At 32.8% G+C, this 21,421-nt stretch overlaps 3 protein-coding genes and 1 pseudogene across 3 annotated transcripts in view; 3 read left to right on the top strand and 1 right to left on the bottom strand.

The window, feature by feature from the left end:
• LOC134280849 (ATP-dependent RNA helicase A-like) overlaps positions 1-21,421 on the top strand; it is a 309,572-nt gene that overhangs the window by 83,772 nt on the left and 204,379 nt on the right. The window lies entirely within an intron of this gene.
• On the top strand, positions 4,976-6,042 carry LOC134280244 (putative nuclease HARBI1; annotated as a pseudogene).
• LOC134280917 (myb/SANT-like DNA-binding domain-containing protein 3) lies at positions 6,125-8,176 on the bottom strand. Its single transcript, XM_062763374.1, has 3 exons — positions 7,602-8,176; positions 7,204-7,285; positions 6,125-6,389 (listed from the first exon to the last, which is right to left on the bottom strand). The coding sequence occupies exons 1-3, from the start codon at positions 8,037-8,039 to the stop codon at positions 6,127-6,129; spliced, it is 783 nt and encodes a 260-aa protein (XP_062619358.1). The 5' UTR covers positions 8,040-8,176; the 3' UTR covers positions 6,125-6,126.
• Positions 14,922-15,863, top strand: LOC134280405 (transcription factor Maf-like). Its single transcript, XM_062762811.1, has 2 exons — positions 14,922-15,071; positions 15,223-15,863. Exons 1-2 carry the CDS (start codon positions 15,020-15,022, stop codon positions 15,432-15,434), a joined length of 264 nt encoding a protein of 87 aa, XP_062618795.1. The 5' UTR covers positions 14,922-15,019; the 3' UTR covers positions 15,435-15,863.

The raw sequence follows: 21,421 nt of genomic DNA, 5'->3' as shown, positions 1-21,421 counted from the left end.
TTCAGAAAAAAAGTTTAGAAGTGTTTTATACAACTTAAACATAATACGTACATTTACACCAGGATTTCTTTTTTTTTCATTGTAATGATTATATATGTAACCGCTCCTTTGAGACTAAGTGTTTGGTATCAACTGATTTGACTGGTCAGCTCAGGAAAGTAGATATGTATTGCAGATTAGGAAAGGAAGGATTTTAAACAACTGATTGCAGCGTTTTTGCCACTAAGATGAGGAAAGATCAACAAACAGGGATGAATTCCACCACAAAGGAATTGATAGAATACAGTCAACTCATTGAGCTGTGACTTAGGGTTTCTTCTGTTAAAACTTTAAAACACAGTCACCTGCATTATGAAGGATAAAGCACTACGAACAGTATTCAATATTAAAGTCCATAAAACAGAACAAAATAGGAGCAGAGCAAACAAGGAACTCCAAAATATCAGAGATGGGATCAGGTGCCATGGAGGAGTAAGCATCCCCCTGCCAACCGTGTCATGATCGAGAAATAACGGAAAAATCCGTCGTCAATTTAGTGTATAAATAATGGACTAACAATTAGTATGAAAAACGTCAGTCAGCATTTGACTCAATGATAAATTGTATTTGCTGACAAGGTCGTTGTATCGACCATAGAACTTGAGAAATGATGACTTTAAACGAGACTTCTGATACTCTTGTTTCATCATCTTGTTTGTCAATAATTTACTTCGTTTTAGAAATTGTTCATACGTAGAACATGCTCTTGCGTATCGAATTAACTGAGATATATAAACTCCGTATGCAGATGATGAAGATATGTAACGGACCTGAGCTGCTTGGATCTCACGCACAAGTACTCCTTAGAAGCCTACACGGGAATAACCCATGTAGTACTGTGATTATTTCCGAGAATGACCCGTAAATATAGATCTCCTATAATAACACAAGAATGACCTGTGTTTGGACTCGTAAATAACTACGGGGAAGTTAAATGATAAGCCTTATTCAAAGTTTACAAATTTATTCAATAAATAAAAGTCACAAGTATTAATTAATATTCAATTACAATAAAATTCAATGGAAGTCGGGAATCACCCAAATTCACAGTGAAGTGCTATAATACTACACTAACACAAACTTTCGTATTACGTTAATACGATAAAAGGGGGGGCACTAAACGAGAATGACCCGAATAGTGAATAATAAATACTATAGAAATACCTTAGAATAACCAAAGTATTTCTGAACGAATCTACACAATCTATAAAAGCTATTTAAAGCAAGAAATTTATCTCTATAATTTCTATATCAAATCCTAGCCTTAATTCCTGCTTGAATATTCCTATAAACGCAACTAGATTATCACTTTATATTGATCGAATTCCTAAAATCTATCAAAGATAAACAATTATTTACATGGAAAGACTTCAAGACTCACTTTCAGTCAAACCGTAACAAAATTATTTAATCGTTTAATATCGAGATTAACCCAATATAAACGTCCTACGATAAATACTAGTAATTAATAGTGATACGAGATTAACCCGTAATCACAATAAGAAAAATTGAATAAATTCAAAAATTACTAAATTCCTACAGAAAAACTCTAAGAATCTAATAAAACACCCTCTAACCTCAAAATCCTAACACCGAGTCCCACCGGCAGTTCTTATCCTCTGCTTATATAGCTCTGGAGAGTCCCCCCGGAAACCCACGCGCTTCCCTACGGACGACCGGAAGATCTCCGGTACCACCGGCAGCCACCCAATCTCTCACCAGAGGGCGCGCTCCGCTTACACCTCTGTTGTCGTCTAAAAAGTAGCGCGGGTTGTCAAATAATTATTTGTCGAAAAAAATTGTTAGACATTGATTGTTTTGTATGATTTCTCAATGATGTGACGTGTTTTAAGCTATCTGGTAGTAAATATTTCCTGACTTTGTCTCCTTGGTTTCAAAATGAAAATATGTGTAAAAATTCAGAACAAAATAGTGCCGTATATATTGAAGCTATTTTAATATATATATAAACTTTGAAAGAACAAAAGAAGTGCTACAGATTGATATTTCTAATTTCATTTTAAAAAAATTGCCAAGTTGGTGGAAATCTATAATTCATTTTCGTTTTACAAGATTCTTGTAATTTAGACGATAACAGAGGTGTTGGAGCGATGAGCGTAAAACGCCCTCTGGTGAGAGATTGGCAATAATCATTGTCAAATAATGTTTAATAATAACAATAGATAATCGATATAAAAATATGACAATCATAATGTAAAACATTTATACAATATGACAAGATCCCGTAAGTATTAGATTTCGATAAAAATGCTTAGTACAGAGAAATTACAATTAGAATCGGGCTTGATATCCCACAAAATAATCATCATGATGGCGGTATCTATAAATAAAGTTTCAGAGTCAGAAACGATATTTACAACAAATCTAGCGTATAACAATACTGATATTAATCCAGGATAATAAAATTATAATCATAAGAACATCCTCCTCTATATGTAAGTACAGAGAATCGATAATAAGAAATTTCACTATTTATGCGATCTACAAATGGGGGAAAGTACAATGTACAAACAGGGTAACACGAATCCTATATAAAACAATCGGCATCATTGTCACAATCGTGACAGATATATTGCTGCATAAGTAAGGGAACTTAAAGTCATCACGTTTATCGTAGGGCTTGTTTGTTAGATTCCCATCAACGTCTTTTCAAGTAAAATATCCAAGTATGAAATAGATGTGTCAGACTCTGTGGTATCTTTCATCTCAAGCTCACCAGGATATATCGTATTGACATAGGTATGTAATATACTAGATAGAACGTTCTATCGTTAAAATGATATTGTCCTACGGACCCGGTTTAACGATAGAATTCGTTCCGTGTATTCGTACTATAGCAAAAGAAATGGGCGATAACTCGTACTCACTATAACTCAGTGCATTTACTACGAACAGTCTAGAGAGTTCCGAATGTAAACATGGCAGGTAAATTTGAAGCGAGAGAAAAACGTTGAGAAAATTAATTGGATTTTCGTCTTAAGATGAATTATTTTCAGGGATAGAAGGCATAAGCAATCTCAAAAAGGTTTATTTTGATTAATTTGGTAGTTATTTCTAGTGCAAATCCTTTTATATTCTTCAAAATCGTTTCGGAGCGGATCCGCTCCGATTTGCTACATTGCAAGTGTATGGGACGTATTCTAACTGTGGTGAGGGCTTGTACCGAGACACAGTTAGATCATTTTAACTAGTAATTTACCAGTGTCTATTGACAATACGTCGTCGATATATCTAGATGTCGAGTTGAAGGCCACAGCAAGCGTTTTCTTCTTTTCACGCATAAGATTTTGCACAAATTCTGCTTCATATGAATACGAAGTAGATCTGCTAATAACGGAGCGCAATTGGTATCCATGAAAATTCAAATAGATTGTTTGGAAGACCTGGTTTCCAAAAACCATTATTAAATTTAAAAAAAGTCTGTTTCATTTTTGATTTTGAGGTTTACTTATAACGTGTCAAATCCCTTCAACATAGAATTGACTGTCAATCTTCGCTTGTCCATGGTTTTACTATGAAGAGAGTGACAATATTCTATACATATTCTTGTGTCTTCCTCTTCTTTCAACAATAGTCCGGCTAGATGGATAACTACTGTTATGGTATAGTAAGTATGCCAACTATCCATTTCTAGTCTTCCGCTTTCAGAAGACCGGAAATGTTAAAGAAAAGTGAAAGGCTACATGAAAAGTATGTTCTGTTTAAAACTAACTGAGATTGCAAAAAGGCCATTGCTTGTAAGGATCATAACTACAGTTGAATTTGAAAATTTTGAATTTCAGAAGTCAAATTCTGGTAATCTAACCTTTGTCATACTCCCATTTTAAAAGATGAAAATATTCGAAATCAACTTTCATTTTAAAATATATTTATCATTCCAGACAAAGGAAGCGAGTTTGAATTACACCTTCTATACTGGGTTCAAAACTTCATACACGACAAACATACATATAAAACAGGGTACAGTAAATGTATAACCAAGGAATTATCCTTTCTCCTCGCCAAATTATCAACAGAAGTGAAGGAGAAATTTAAGACATTTTATTCCTCAAAGTATTCATAAAGTTATTGACAAAAAACTTTTAAAGTGCTTTTTTTTTTGAAAATTTGAAATCTCAAAACTTTTCAAAGATCAATGGCATCTAAACATTTTATTTTTCTACGATTTATACAACCATTCCCCACAAAAGATAAAGGAGCAAATTTAAGACATTATAAAACAGCTTCCTCAATAAGAATAGAATAGGTTTTCGTATCTTATGTTTGGTTATCTACACATTTACTTTTATTAAAAATTAATCTGATTCTACAAATAAGTACCCCAAAAGTTGATTATAAAACGATTTCTAAGTTGGGATCTATGTAGAAAAAACTAAAGAGTCTACCACATTTGTTTCATATTTTGATGTTATAACTGCCTATGACAGATAAAAGCTATTAAAATAAAAACTGGTCAGTATGACAGACTTCATCTTTTTCATATTCACGTCTCATCAAGTAAAAATAACACAATCTGTAGTGTTTATGCCTCTAAACTGAAGCAATATAAGCAAGAGCACAAATCTTTAACCCACGGTAAATTTAATCTGACATAAAAGTTGATGTTAAAAGGATTTCAACTATCCCATTAAGTCAGCCTTTTGTAAAGTCATTGTGATGACCTTCCTCTCACTAGATCGTATTTGTCTGACATGTTTCATACATTTTGCTTGATTATTGCGTTAAAGCAAATATTTTCCACAGAGTATCCCGATTAACTGGTTAAAAACACATAGTGGCCACTTGTACATGTTTGGCTTAAGCCTGGCTCAAGGTAATCTAGACTTAAGTCAGGTTCAAAATTATCAAATCACTTGCAGACCTCTCTGATTTACCTGAGTAGAGCTCAGCATTGTGGTTTAATGTAAACCAGGTAATGGGCAGGTTTAAAGGAAGGTTTATAAGTGATGGAGTATTATTTTGATGAGATAGACCAAATTTATTTAGTGGAAAGACTTATCAGGCGAGAAAGAGTGGTAAGAGACGGGATAAACCCTTTTTTGAATTATTCGGAAGAAGAATTTATTGACAGATTTCGCTTAAGAAAGGAATGTGTAATTGAATTATTAATTGAAATTGGGGAACACCTGGAGCCAAAAAAAAAAGAAGGTTTCATCAATATCACCACTTGACCAACTTCTAATAGCTTTACGGTTTTACGCAACTGGGTGTTTCCTCAGAGTTTCTGGAGATCTCTTTGGAGTTCATGAAAGTTCAGCTTCTCGAATTGTGAAGAGAGTATCATCTGCATTGGCATCGCTTTACAAGAATTATGTAGTATTTCCATCAGGAAATAAACTAACTGAAATCCAGAGCGGTTTTATGAACCAAAGTGGTATTCCGGGAATTGTGGGTGCAATAGACTGTACCCATATTCCAATACAATCACCCGGAGGTGACACGGTAGAAATTTTTCGGAACAGGAAAGGATTTTTCTCCATCAATGTTCAGGCAATTTGTAACAATGATCTTATGCTTACAAATGTGGTTGCAAGATGGCCGGGAAGTACCCATGACAGTCGAATTTTTGAGAACAGTAGTGTCTGTGCTAATTTTGAGAGAAGAAATATTCCTGGGATTTTGATTGGAGATAATGGATACGCTCTCAAACCTTATTTAATAACACCCCTTCTTACTTGCCGGACACCACAAGAGAGACGCTTCAATTTTGCTTTAAGTAACAGTAGAGTTAAGATTGAAAATGTATTTGGCATTTGGAAAAGACGTTTTCCTTGCCTTAGAAACCAGTTGAGATTTAAGATCTGTACAACTTTGCACGTTATTATTGCTGGTGCAGTATTGTATAATATTGCCAAGAAAGCTGCCATACCGGTACCAGATGATGAGGATGAAGAAGATACAGCAGTTCCCGTTCCAGTGCCACCAAATGCAAACCAAGGGGGACAGGCTTTAAGAGCCGTTTTGATAAGGCATTTTTATTAAAAAAAAATCCAAACAAGTAAGTTTAAATTATTATAAATTTAATTTTTCAATTCTCAAATGTTTAATGTAGGCTATATATACCATTCATTGAGCATATGGCTGCCAGAAAGAGCCACAGTTGTTGTTAGAATCTGTACTTCCATAAGTAGTGGTTGGAGGTACAGGCAACTTAGGTTCACTTAATTTTATTTCGTTCTCTAGTTTCTGTTTCTTTAACTTTAGTATGTCCTCTTTCAACTGGAGGATTGCCATTTTCTTCTTGTGTTCTATTTCTGCTATTTCCAGGAGTCTATTCTTGACTTGGTCTTGACGTCCGGGACCAGCAGCTTTTCGTTTGGTACCAGGGACTCTGGACAAAGGTTAGCTGCAATAATGTAGCCCTCTCCGATTTTTTTTTTTATCTGATATTTTCTGGAGAGGGCTACAATTCCATCGCATCTCCGTAATGGTGCAAATATATTTTTTTTGATACGGGCGATTGAAGGCAAAATAAATTATTTTTACATTAAACTTACTTCTTATAAGACGGAATTTTTATTCACTGTCAACAACATAGCCTGTTAAACTCGAAAACCATGTAAAATAAATCTGTGTCTTTCCCAGCTGCAATATTCAGCAGCCATGACAGTTCACGCGAGACGTACTGAGACTTTCGCTTGAAATTTAGAACAACTAAATGAAGCAAATGTCGATGTTTATAAACGACTGTGCTGAAATATATCATATCATATATCATAAATAAAACCATTTCAAGTGTTATTTTTCCGCAAACAGCGATACTTATGCTTAAAATAAGGGAATTCCTAGTAGATCCGCTCCTATAGAACCTAAATTCTCATTGGCTGTCCCGAAATACAATCCATCAAGGTCAGTAAACATGGCGGATAAATTCAAGTTGTGCTGTTGACATACATGAAAAATAACCGATATATGGATGATGCAGGATCGTTGTGAATATTTTTGGATCGATTTATGTTTTGCATAATTACATTTTTGGATTCCAGGTAAGAGATAATAAAATAGCCGTTTACTGATAATTTGAGCCGAAATCCGTGCGGGAGTGATCCACTGCCGCATCTTGCACCATTACAGAGATCCTAAGGAGTTGTAGCCCTCTCCCAAAAAAAAAAAAAAAAAAATCGGAGAGGGCTACACTATTGCAGCAAGACAAAGGTTGTTGCGGTTTGACGGATTCTTCCGACATTATCGGCGCATCTTCCTGAATTGTGTTGGTTGTCAGTATCTGTGAACAGTGAAACATTCATTGTAAATATTATGAGTAAATAAAATATATATTGATGTAATGTTTTTTGTTTGAACACGTATTTCAAAATCACACTTTCATTTTTAATAGCTGAATATTTATATAGAATTATTGTAAATGATGGGTGCGCCGGATCTTTTTCATGTTCTCGTAATTTGACAACAATGGTGGGATTGCAGATTTATATGTAAAGGTTGAAAAATAAGAAATCTACAGTGCATACATATTTGAAAAGATATTTTCATTAAAATTCTTTTAATCCAACAATGTTGACAAAATACCAGGATACTAGTACCTCGTCATTATCATCTGAATCTTCATTGTCATCTTCTGGTTCATCTCCATGGAGACTTGCATCATCGTCATATGGGTTTTGCAAACTAAAAATTTGCTGAGGAAGCATTTCGGATATGGTGCTGGAAATTTTATCTAAGCTTTTCCCAGATGGTCCTCCGCCTGTCTTTCTCTTGTCTCTCCTCTCCTTAGCAACAGCAGACTTCGTTCTGGCTTTTAGATTTTTCCATAATGATTTCAACTGTATTATGGTTCTCTTGTTTACACCATGTCTCGAATTAAATTCTTTCTCAATATTTATCCATTCTGTATTCTTCTTACTAACCATTCTGCCGTCATTCTGCTTATTTTCTATGATGTCCTTTCTAGCATGGATAAGCTCTAACAAAATTTCTTTTTCTAATTCAGAAAAATTTGCTGACTTCTGTCTTGTTGCCATTATTTTCAAGGAATGAGATAATCTTAAGCCGTATTCAGGTAAGAAAGAGTTGAGTCACAGGTTTGCAACCCAACTACTTCTCACCTGAGTACAGCTCAAGCCAGGTTTAAGACAGGGTTATCTGATCCCAAGATCACCTATTAAATCAGGGTTACCTGAGCTAAAGGTATGCAAATGGCCAATAGGGCTCACAGCAAAGGTGATCGGTCAAGAAGGGATGATTACTCTCTCTATACACCTGATCCCACCCTAGCGTTTCCAGAGGTCTGCTAGTTTGCCTTTCTCTTGGTTCGATTTGTGAACTGAATTTTAAGATTGATCACTGTTGGAATAACATGTTATTGATCTTAACCTTTCTTTAAAAAAAATACAACCGAGGGGTATGCCCTAATATTTGATAAGCTGTTGGACATGTGTCAATAAAAATATTTTTGATTATCAAAACTTGAAAACGAGATAAAGTGATTCATCCTTGATCTTAGCAATTTTTCAGTGATAGGTAAGGGGTTTCTGATCTCATACGAATCTTATTTTGAAAGCTTTAAAGAATTACTTGAACTGTGTTAGGAAATGGCCTGACATACTTTCTCTTTTCTAATAACATTGACAAGAAAATAATCTTGACATCCAATCGATTAAATAAACTGATTCAAATTTAAACTTCATGAGAAACAAAGTAAGTACACATGTTACATGTCATTTGCAAATTCAAAACTTACATTGTTAAAAAAAAACATGACTAAACTTCATAAAATTAAATTTAGTGGAATAATTTTTTTCTTTTTCAAGTATAAAATTTCATTATTCTATATATGTAAAATGTGTTTGATATACATGTATGTCATTAAAATGATTTCTCCAAGATCTTCGCCAATTTCGATTCAGACTTACATTATGCACTTCACGGGCATCCAGGTAAACTTGTAAACAGACATTTAGGGAATTTATGGTAAAACTCAAATGAGCATAGACTCCAAGGTTTAAATAAGATGCTTGAAGTCGTCCAGCATGTCATGTCGGACGTATTTCTTTCTAGTGAAAACTGGATAAAAAAATCAAAATTGAAGGAAAAAAGGCCATTTTGAAAAGGATACAATTTAATAAAGATATAAAAGTATTGCAAACTTATTGTATCCACTTGTACCTTTCTCTATATGACGACATTTTCTGTCATGTAACGCTTTCCTGTGGTGCTCTATATGCTGTCACAACGATCTTTAACTTCTTTTATATCAGGTTTGGAGCAGAACTTGGTGTCCTTGGGAGGAAACCTGAAACACATCTAACAGAACTTCATGAGAGAGACTTTAAAAACTGAATTAAAAAAAAATTATTATTTTGTGCTTTCGCGCAGTACCAAATGTTATGTGCAGCGTAGTTGCACATGTAAATTTGTTGCATGGACAATTGTGAGCGACACTGTACATGTAGTTGACATTATTTTTGACACTCCATCTTCCTTTGTTTATATTAATGCAGGATGATATGTACATAATCTAATGCTCTCATTTGTTCTACCTAAAATCTCTTTATAGAGGAAATAAAAAAATGAATGAATGATTAAATACGAATCTTCTTGAGTTTTAGAAATCTATGAAGAAAATCGTTTTCAAACATAATTCCACTAAGCCGGGGTGTCATAATTGGCCAATATCTGGACATGTTTATCTGGTAGGCTTTTTTAATGCTCTCGTATAAAACCCTCTGCATTCGATCATTGCTTTACTGATAAAGAACAGAAATGGTAGGGTTTTTCATTTTTTTTTTTTTTTTACATATACTACACATATCTTTTTAGTTTGATACCTTATTCCAAATTTTAATAAAGATGCTTGTTTCATCGATTACAGTTTAGGTATTTTTATTTTTATCTTTAGATGAAGATGTATAAAGTGTTTGCTGTTTTCATTATAGGAGTGTTGCTAGGAAATCTTGGTAAGATTTATCATATTCTATCTTTGTTATTCTGTTCATCATTCTCTCAATTTTTGTTTAGTTTGTAACATGTTATAATTGCTAAATAACCACCAATCATTGTCCAGTAAAACACATGTATTCTTAAATAAACTCCAATTTTGTTATCAGTCTTTTGCGATGGTCCTTTAAATGGCACAGCATCTGGTACTCATCTTGAAGCAGGTGGTGTTAAACCAGTAGGAACCAAAACAACAAGCAAACCAGGTGCTGCTATTTCTCCAGAGAGTGGATGGATATGTAATAATTTAAAAATTATTTTGAAACAGCTTTTTCCCAAAATGGTGAATAACAAAATGGAAGCGTGCTGTTAATTTCCTTTTGTTAATTATTCTTTTCAAATTGAAGTTTTGTCTTTTATAAGAGACACGAGCTTTAACGTTCGTTTTGAATTAAAAGATTTTAATTGTGAGCATAATAGTATCAAAAAATATTTTTGAACTGTATAACGATTTTTTAGAGAGTTTTTGTTATGAAATTTGAATTCGTTATAACGAATTTAATAATTTTAAAATTATTTTGAAATAATTACTTTTTCCAAAATGGTGATGGACTACAAAATGTGCATATTACTAGTATATGGGTTTTCGATGATCTGGATTCTGATTTTCACAACGAATGCTTTATTAATTAATCTTTTTAAATTGAAGTTTTGTCTTTTTCGTTATAGAGACAAAAATTTGTTATAACGAGATTTAACATTTGTTTTGAATTTGAAGATTTTATTTGTGATTCTTTTCTTGTGGATATTTGTTTTTTTAGACTCTCCCAGGTGCCCGTCATAAGCATAAAACAATTTTTGTAGTTATTGAACAGCTTGAATAGCTTATTGCTCAACTGTAACACTGATGGCCTTATGATATCAAATGTATATCAACTTAAGCAGATAGATATTTTTCTGCATTTGAAAATTTTAATACATTTCGGTTTTTCATTTCTATAATGTTATTTTTTTTTATTAAACGTATATTATATATTAGTTTACTCCGTGTCAACGTATATGAATGTCGCATTTAATTTTTTTTTACAGAAATGAGAAGCTGCAAAAGTCAATTGTTCAACCAGATTATATCAATGCATGTACATATACCAGATTATTCAATATATTGTATTAGTTAAGAGTATATAATTTCCGAAATTCTTAATTAAGATAAACTTTGATCGGTGATGAGATATTTACTAAGTAAAATTACCAATGCAAACATTATTCTAATTCATTTACTGAGTATAAGGACAATTACAACTGTTTTGTCAGTAAAAAGATGATATATTATATACTTATGATATATTATATACTTATGGGAAATGGAATGCTGTCAGTGAATTGTTACTTGTGTCAAAATAGCTTCATGATTTTATATTATTTTTATCATTTGTTCAAAGCTCTCTGATTGGCTCAAACGTAATCACATGGTTAAATATAACAAAAGGGAAATGGAATGCATATCGTCTGTAGATAATTGTTTGATGCCTTTTTACTACGTAAGGGACTGTTTTGACAAAATAGCCGGCTTTATTCGTCATAATTTTAAATGAAAAAAAAAACAGCCCATTACTTGTTTGCATTTTATTAAGTCAAGAGAACATATAATTTGATCTTTTTTTTAATACATGTATATATACTCTTTTTCATGAATATATTTTGGAACTTCAACTGCCAAAAAGTAAAAAAAAATTATTCTAAAAGTGTTGGTGGGGGGGGGGGGGGATTCGAGTATCCGCTTATGTTTTGTTGACATGAAAAAAATCATAGTCATATAAATAGCTTTCTAAAACAATTTGTATCAATTTGGAATTTCTTATTTTTAGATCAATGTAGGTAATATACCTGGATGTGCAGGTCATATTTTTTTCTACATAGTTGTATCTCAGCCAATCAGAGAGTTGGAAATTATTCAATCATATAATAAAGTGTATGATTTAATGTTTCTAAAAAAAATTTTTTTTTCAAATTCTACTAATTTTTTTCAATGATCTGTATTTGATGAGACGAAACAATGCATTGAATTAGGATCTACTTCATATTAAAACATATTGTATATGTGTGTCAAATATTAATACAATACATAATCAAATAAATGAAGTATTTTGAATAAGTAAATCCCATAAATGACTCCATCAAAATAAAGGAAACACATTTACATTAAACAGCGTAATTTATTTTGATCTCTAGTCTCTAAGTGTGATAGAGAGAAAACTTTTTCGATTATTTTCATAATTTATTTTGTCAATCTATTTAAAAAATAATATAACAAATGTAGCCCTTTAATTCGGTCAATCCATAGATATATCTATGGATTGACCTCATCAAAGGGCTATATTTATATAATGAAAAAAATATATAAAATATGGTTTAATACATGTATATATACTCGATGGAACTTCAAGTTACTAGTATTCGAGGGTTCGAAATATTGAGTCCTTTTGAGGGTAATATACATGTACATATTTTACCTTGTAAAGCAGACACTGACATCTAAAACATCCATGGTGGGATCAGGTGCGATGGATGAGTGAATATCCTCTGTCGATCAGTCACACCGCCGTTTATTCCCCTGTCATTTTCGGAAAAAAAACAGGTTGAAATACTAACCTAACAATTTGTACATAAAAAAGTAAATATTTGACATGTTGATAGGTTGTATTTGCTGACAAGGTCACAAAACTTGCAAAATAATTACTTCAAACTGATATGATGATATCCATGTTTCATTATCTTGTTTGTCAATAGTTTCCTCGCTTGGAAATTTTTGGAAGAGTATGCTCTTGCATAAAGAATCAACTGAGAGACGTAAACTCCACATGCAGGTGATATGGATATATTGCACCACAATTAAGGGAAGATGAGAATGAAAAAGATGAACTCCTCACCTTTATCATAAAGTTTTGTTCTTGATTAGCCATAATTTTAAAATTAAAATTAAAATCCCAATACTAAACAGATATGTCAGATTCAGTGATATTTTTTTCAAGCTCAAGAAGTTTCTTTGAATTTTCAAAAATATTGCTTATTGTTTAAGAAACTTGAAATTCTCATTTATCTGGAAGATGGGGGTATTTCTTAATTCTTCCTTACAACCATTAACAAAATCATTATACATGAAGATAACGAACAGGGATCGAGCCAAAAAGTCTATTAAAACAATGAAAATCGGGAGCAGAGTAAACACAGACCACTGTATCACCATAAATTTAATCAGGTGTCATTGAGGTGTAACTTTCTACCGGTGACATCCACATTATGTTCCTTGTCATTTGGCAAACGGGGGAAAAAAAAAGAAAATGCAGTGTGTAAATAAAAAGCATAACAATAGGTATGAAAAGGTCCAGTAAGCATTTGACTTGATTATAAATTGTAATTGCTGCTGACAAGGCCATTGTATCAACCCATAAAACGAGTACATGTCTTTTATTAAATCAATTTGTTTGTTAATAAAATAGAATGTTTTTGTACGTAAGACATGCTCAATTTCGTATCGAATCAACTTGAAGAAATAAAGTCCTCCTGTCGTTGACAATGATATTTTGCTTTTGAAAGCTGTTTTTCTCTAGTAAAACGTCCAAATATGAGACAGATGTGTCAGACTCTGTGGAGACTTTTATTTTGAGATTAATGGGATATCAATTTGATAATGAAATAAAACTGAATATTGGCAATTTATAAATTGAAAGCCCAAGAGACTTTTCAGTTTTTTGGTAAAAGTTTCTGAGTAAATTTGATTGCATACAAATACATAAACAGGTCTGTTTATTAGAGGACATAATTAATCCTATGGACAATTAACATCAGGCCTATAGGGCACCTGCAAAATCCTTATCAACTCCTGTAACTCCAGCATCAGGACTTACCATAAAATTTACAGAAGATGGTAGAGTGGTGCCAGAGAAGTAACGGGGAGTGTGGTAGTAACATTATTGTCCCTAGGGTTGTATTACGAAATGTATCTGAAATAATCATTATACAATTCGCCAGGACATGACTTAAGCTGACTATGTAATTTAAATAATGTAAAAAAAAAAGATAGGCCTACTTAACTACGTTCGAGATTTTTAAATGCAATTTAATTGGCAAAAAGTTGTTTATTTCATGACTTTTTTACTTAAAACACAATCAAGTTATAAAGGATATATTGTAGCAATGATATAACCGAATTATGGTCAGGAAAAAAACTACTATAAAGAGCAGCCATCAATAAAATAATACCATCCCAAAAAATAATTCCGTCTAAAAAAGATATTTATTTAGGTTTTGCCAATCTTATTCATTTCTATAAGTGCCAAAACCTAGATTAGGTAGCATTAAACTATCTATAAATGCGTGGAAAATTCTTTTATTATAGGTTATTGTCAGCGCTAAAATTGGAATAAGACCGAACAAGTGAGGCGTTATTTACAAACCAAAGTTAAAGTGTTCTTACCAACACAATAGATAGTTTACTTAATTAAAAATCATAAGTTAATGATCATATCATAGTACTTAAGTGAAAACACAGTAGCTTACAATTATGAACTATGTTGAAGAATAAAAAAGTATTTCCCTGCTAAAATATGATTCGTATGAACATGTCCAGCTTTTGCGAGCTCCAATCCATGAATCTACTGAATTTTTTTTTTGGCTTAATAAGATAGTTTTATTTGTTGTGCAACGAAGAAGTGATGGAAGCCTGATAGATTTAATTTTATACGAATCTTCTCGAGTTTAAGAACTCTTTAAAGAAATCAAAATCGTTCGTTACATAATTCCACTAAGTTGAGTGTCATTATAATTGGCCAATATCTGGACATGTTTATCTGGTAGGCGTTTTAATGGTGTCTTATAAAAGCCCTCTGCATTCGATCATCACTATACTGATAAAGAACAGAAATGGTAAGGTTTTAAAAACAACAACAACGTTTACATGAACTATTTTAACATCTTTAGTTCAATACCTTATTCCAAATTTTGATTAAGAAGCTTGTTTTATCGATTATGGTACATGTATTTTTATGTTCATTTTTAGAGGAAGATGCATCGAGTATTTGCTGTTTTCATTATAGGAGTGTTGCTAGTAAATCTTGGTAAGAGTTATCAAAATCTATCTGTATGATAGCTGTAAATCGCTCTCTCTCGATCTTTAATCATGTTTGCATGTTACAATTGTTCAATAAGCACCAATGATTGTCCAGCAAAGCACATGTATTCTTACACAAACTCCAATTTTGCTTTCAGTCCTTTGCGGTTCTGTTGGTACTTTAAATGGCACAGCATCTGGAACTCATTCAGGATCAGGAGGAACAGGAGGTGGTGTTAAACCAGTAGTAACCAAAACAACAGGCAAACCAGGTGGTGCTGGTGGCGGTGGTGGCGCAGCAGGATTAACAGGAAGCGTGCTGTTATCCTTGTTACCTTTGGGCGTTTACGGCGTTTTAAAACTGAGTTAGCAGAAATAGTGTCGACAACGAACTGTATTTCTCCAGAGAGTTTGTGACAGCTAGATTGAAAATTTGGATATGTAATAAAAAATAATTATTTTGAAACAGATAATTACTTTTTTCCAAATTGGCGATGGACTGCAAAATATGCATATTAAATGGATTTTTGGTGATCTGGATTCTGATTTTCACAACGAATCCTTAATTTAATTTTAAGTTTTGTCTTTTATTAGAGACTTTACCTTTAGCGGTCGTTTTGACTTTGAGGATTTTATTGGGAATCTTATAGTGTTATATTTGTTTGAATGTTTTTTTTAAATCTAGACTTTCCCGTGGCAGAGGCCCGTCATGAGCTTTATACATTAATATTTTTGTAGTTATTATTCACCTTGAATTTTACTTCATTTTGGTATTTCAGTGCTATAAAAAATTTTGTTTTTAAAATCAAAGGTATATAATATAAATATACTATATGGTACTCTGCGCCAGCGTATATAATGTCGCATTTTTATTTATTTATTTTTTATTTATATAAAAAGTCGTTCTTTAAAACGGATCAGATTCTGTATTTTATCGTAAGAAGTATACGGAGATAACGAACAGTATTCAATATCAAAGTCCATAAAACAATACAAAATAGGAGCAGAGCAAACACGGACCTCCGACACATCAGAGGTGGGATCAGGTGCCGTATAATTTCCGAAGTTCTCAAGAAAGATAGACATTGATCGGAGATGAGACATTTACTAAGTAAAATAACAAATCCAAACATTATTATCATCCCTTTTACTGATTATGAGGACAATTACAACAGTAACTATACACTCGATGGGACTTCAAGATATCCGAGGGCTCGAAGTACTGACGCCTTTGAGGGTAATAAATATATACCCTGCAGGGCAGACACAGACATCTAAAACACCCATGGTGGGATCTGGTGCGATGGAGAATGGAATATCCTCTGCAATCAATCAATCATTTATTTGAATCTCTTCACCATTTTACAATAGTAAACAGAGATACAAAAATAGGTGATTTTATATATGACAGTAGGTCTAAAAGGCATGCGTGAATAATTAAGAAACTAAACCAAAAAAAGTAGGTGGCTATAAATGTGAAGTATGGGAATTTAGGCAGGGGAGCATATTTTATTTCTTTTCTTTATAAAGGAGCACAATTTTCTCTGCCGATCGGTTACACCCGCCGTTTATTTCCCTGTCATTTTCCGGGGAAACGAAAAAAGGCAGACATAATACCCTAACAATTTGTACATAAAAAGTCACTATTACACATATTGATAGGTTGTATTTGCTGACAATGTCTCAAGACTTGCGAAATAATTACTTCCAACGAGACTGCTGATATGATGATATCTTTGTTTCATTATCTTGTTTGTCAATAGCTTCCTCGTTTAGAAATTGTGCGCAGGAAGAGTATGTTCTTGCGTAAAGAATCAACCGAGAGACGTAAACTTCACATGCAGGTGATATGGATATATATATATATATCATCATTTATATATATATAGTTTATATATATATATATATATATATATATATATATATATATATATATATATATATATATATATATATATATTACTACATTGTTACTCTAAACCAGTAATCATTTAACATGAAGATAACGAACAAGGATTGAGCCAAAAAGTCTACTGAAACCATGTAAATCGGGAGCAGAGTAAACACAGACGACTGTAACATCATAAATGGGATCAGGTGTCATTGAGGTGTAACCTTTCTACCGATGACATACACCATGTGCTCCTTGTCATGATTTGGCAGACGGAACAATCGATAAAAGACAATTCAGTGTGTAAATATTAACATAACAATCGGTATGAAAATAAGGGTCAGTAAGCATTCTACTCGATGATAAGTTATATTTGCTGTCATGCCCATTGAATCAACCCATGAAACGAGTACATAACTATAAATCAATTCGTTTGTTGATGGCTTGGAATTTTTAGTACTTCATATGCTAAGATTGCGTTTCGAATCAACTGAAAGAAATAAACATTCTGCCTTCTGTATTTTGCTTCATATTGCTAAAGGAAGCTGCCTGTAGAAAATTTTAGTTCACCATGTTTATAATAAAGTTTAGTTGTCAGTTGCCAATTTTTTTTTTCTTCTAGAAAATCGTTCTTATTATGAGACAGATGTTAGTACTAAGTATCAGACACTGTGGATACTTTTATTCTGAAATTAATGGGAAAATCAATTTGACACTTAAAGGAAACTGAAAACTGATCATTTATAAAATTGAAAGCCCAAGAGACTTTTCGTTTCTAGCTCACCTGAGCTGAAAGCTTAAGTGAGATTTTCTGATCACCCGTTGTCCGTCGTCCGTCTATCTGTCTGTAAACTTTTCGCATTTTCAACTTCTTCTCAAGAACCACTGAGCCAATTTTAACCAAACTTTGTAGAAAGCATCATTGGGTAAAAGTAAATTTAAATTGTTAAAATAAAGGGCCAAGTCCCCTCCCAAGGGGAGATAATCTAGAAAATACAAAAAATAGAAATATCAAGAACCACTAGGCAATAAAAGCTGAAACTTATGTGGAAGCATCCTGGGGTAGTGTAAGTTTCAATTTGTTGAAATCATGACCCCCGGGGATAGGGCGGGGCCACAGTAGGGAATCCAAGTTTTACATAGAAATATACTGGGAAAAAATTAAAAATCTTCTTCTCAAGAACCACAGCCAGAAAAGCTAAAACTCATGTAGAAGCATCCTTGGGTGGTAGTGCAGATTCTAAATGTTCAAATCATGACCCCCCGGGGGATAGTGGGGCCACAATAGGGAATCCGAGTTTTACATTCAAGTATATAGGCAAAAAAAAAACACTGAGCCAGAAAAGCCTAAACTTATGTTGAAGCATCCTTAGGTAGTGTAGATTCTAGACTGTGAAAATCATGACCCCGGAGGGTAGGGCGGGGCCACAATAGATAATCCAGGTTTTACATAGAATTACATAGGAAAAAACTTTTAAAATTCTCTCATTAACCACTGGGCCAGAAAAGCTGAAACTTATGTGGAAGCATCCTGGGATAATGTAGAATCTAAATAGTTTGAATCGTGACCTTTTGGGATTGGACAAGATCAAGACAGGTATTACAAAGGGAGAAATATGTTAAATAACGGAAGGGCCAAAGTTACTCAGGTGCGCGATGTGGCCCATATGGGCCTCTTGTTCTTGGAAAGGTTTTTGAGTAAATTTTACTCAAAAAGTAGAAAAACGGGTTTGTTTATAGCAGGACATAATTAAATCTATGGGTATCAACATCCGGAGAACCTGCAAAATCCTTATCAGATCCTGCAACCCCAGCATCAGGACTACTTAAGATGGTAAGAGTGTTGCCAGAGAAGTAACGGGGAGTGTGATAGTAACACTCCCCGTTCTCTGTTCCCTGTTTTCCCTGTTCTCCCGTGGGTTGTATCACGAAATGTTAGCAATAAAAAGATTCATCTGGTATGCGACTTGTTTTTCGTCCTAGATTAGTAGTCACCAATATATACCAAATGCTTGGTTCACCAAGTAATTTGCCTAAGAATTTAAATCTTCGAGCGTTCCTAGTTTTTTTTGTGAAAGAAAAGGCTTACAGATATCAATCAAATTTCATTTTGAAATTTTTCTATAGAGATTGCATTCAGGAAAGAATTCCAGCATATTTTTCTCTGACACAATTACACAGATACATCGATGTGAATAGAACGACTTGTAATACGAATGTGGTCTTATTTAACGCACATCTATCAAACTTTATCTTATCTTTTTTTTTAAAAAATAGAAATCAAGATCAAACTGATGTGCACCAGAATTTTTACGTTGCCACATTCTATTCGCTTTTTTCCTTTGCATTCTCATATTTGGGACCCTTAAAAAACAAAAGTGACATGAAAGTATTTTTTATTCTAAATTAAATGTTATTCTAATATTTTTTCGAGCATAAAAAAAATGATGATTACGAATAATGCAAATCTGTGAAAAGAGTATGACACACGGATTCCTGAGAATATCAAGAGCTTGAGTCTAGTTCTCGTCCAATTTTTATTCGCAATTTACCGGGGGTTAACCAGCTCGCGACGATTAATTCATTAATTTTTGCAATCTAGCCTTCTGTTAGATATTTGTTAATAGACACAGAGACTTTCAGGACCGGTTCACGTCGAGAAATATTCGCAAGTAAGAGACTCTCAGGAACCTCGCGAAAATTTCTCGAACGCGAATTACATTGGTTTACATTGGTTTCATAAGCTGTAAGCCGCAGGTATTGAACAGGTAGACAAATTACTCTTAAATTTAGAATAAAACAAAACCATAATAATTTATTTAGTCAACATATACCGGTATGAATGAGAATAACTACTAGTATTGTTTGTTGATAAAATGTCGTCAGTAGTCTGAATGTTGAGTTGGAGGTCACAGCAAGTGTTTTTCTCTTCTCATGTAGTATTTACCATTTAATTCTGCTTAAAATAGGAATATTAAAACAGGTTTTAGTTCTTTCTTTAAAGAAGCACCTATCTATGATATCGAAAAGGATCATAAGATTTGGTTCTATTACAGACTTTTGATTAAGAATGGTGAATTTCTAATTTTTAATAGTTCTTTGGATTTTTGTGAACCCACGCTTGATTTAGACCACTTTTAGAACATGCATTAGAATAGTACATCCGGCTGTTCGTCTTCTTTAGCATGTAATACTTTGAATATAGTGGCTTGATAAAGCTTTTGCTTTACTCTTCAGTATATCTTTATTTGTAAGGATAATTATGAAGTTAAGGAATTCAGTATAGAATAATAGGTAGGGAAGATTTAACATTGTTTGACTGGAATGTTAAAAGTATAAAGCATTGAATTGTTCATCTGAAAAAGCCTCAGAAAATGAACTTCGCGTACAAATAGGATTTCCAGATGTAGAATAAAAACAAGTTCTTCTGAAATACAAAATTATTATTATTAAAATTGCATTTCTAATGCTTCAAAGGATATTGTAACAGAATCTAGACCAAATGTGTAAACTATGCATGAAACATTTACCGTTGATCAGTAGTAACGAAAAACTTTAAAAATATCAATTTTTAAAAGCAAGACGGTGAAAATTCTTTTTGTCTTTTGCTAACAATTAAGGGAATATTTAATACCAATTTTAGATTTTATTCACCCCCCTACGAAAGTTAACTCTAAAAAACAATTTAAATAAAATCTAGTTATCATATATTTGTTTTAATCCAAAACATTTTCGCTTTAGAAAATCTAATAAATGAAAATCTTATCTAAAACTAGAATATGGTGTACACATTATAAGTGCTAAGAACATTTAAATACAACTGTTTTGAAAGTTTAAATTATATTAAAATTTTTGTGGACCTCTTTCCATTTATCAGTTAACACCTTAATGTAGATCACATAAAATATGGACCTCTTAAAGAAATTGGAGTCTTTAATGATACGTTTGTCATATCCTTTAAATATGTGGAGAACAGGGGATCAGTATGATTTGTTAATGAAAACCAAGACTAAATCCGTTGTTACAATTAATAAAACATTATTCAATAAATACATTATAACTACATTTTCACGTAAGGATAATAATTCTACTAGGTCAATTTTGTCAGCCTTATATATTGGAAGTGTCTTCCTGGTATGACAAAACTAACGAAAAGTAACGTGGAGAAGTATTTTCATTAGAGCATATTTCTCAGTTTTGCTTTCTGTGGAGACAACTGTCGTTAAAATTAAGCAAATCTTAGAGAAATCTCCACCAGGCAATCTGATGGATAGATATAGCATTATTGTTTGCTCCCTCTTGTTACTATCAGTAATGTTTCTAGGGCTATCAGGTAAGAAACATTCAATGGTTTTGAGTTTTTGTTCATTTAAAAACACACAAAGATATAATTTATGGATTTGATGTGTATGTATTTGACAAAGTAAACATAGAAATGATTTTTTTATTTACTATACACACTATTT

The sequence above is a fragment of the Saccostrea cucullata genome, unplaced genomic scaffold, assembly GCF_032062105.1.
Source record: "Saccostrea cucullata isolate Sc308-1 unplaced genomic scaffold, CSIRO_AGI_Scuc_v1 ctg105, whole genome shotgun sequence".
Classification (NCBI taxonomy): Eukaryota; Metazoa; Mollusca; class Bivalvia; order Ostreida; family Ostreidae; genus Saccostrea; species Saccostrea cuccullata.
The sequence above is the reverse complement of the archived record's forward strand: the minus strand, read 5'-3'. Positions and strand labels throughout refer to the sequence as shown.

What these genes read in the sequence shown, in the direction of transcription:
- LOC134280917 (XM_062763374.1), bottom strand. Translation starts at nt 8,039, where the DNA reads ATGGCAACAAGACAGAAGTCAGCAAATTTTTCTGAATTAGAAAAAGAA. An exon ending in ATTCAGATGATAATGACGAG is followed by an intron (nt 7,286 to 7,601) that starts GTACTAGTATCC and finishes CACTGTTCACAG; the next exon opens with ATACTGACAACCAACACAAT. An exon ending in GCAACAACCTTTGTCTTGCT is followed by an intron (nt 6,390 to 7,203) that starts GCAATAGTGTAG and finishes CTTTGTCCAGAG; the next exon opens with TCCCTGGTACCAAACGAAAA.
- LOC134280405 (XM_062762811.1), top strand. Translation starts at nt 15,020, where the DNA reads ATGCATCGAGTATTTGCTGTTTTCATTATAGGAGTGTTGCTAGTAAAT. An exon ending in AGTGTTGCTAGTAAATCTTG is followed by an intron (nt 15,072 to 15,222) that starts GTAAGAGTTATC and finishes TTTTGCTTTCAG; the next exon opens with TCCTTTGCGGTTCTGTTGGT.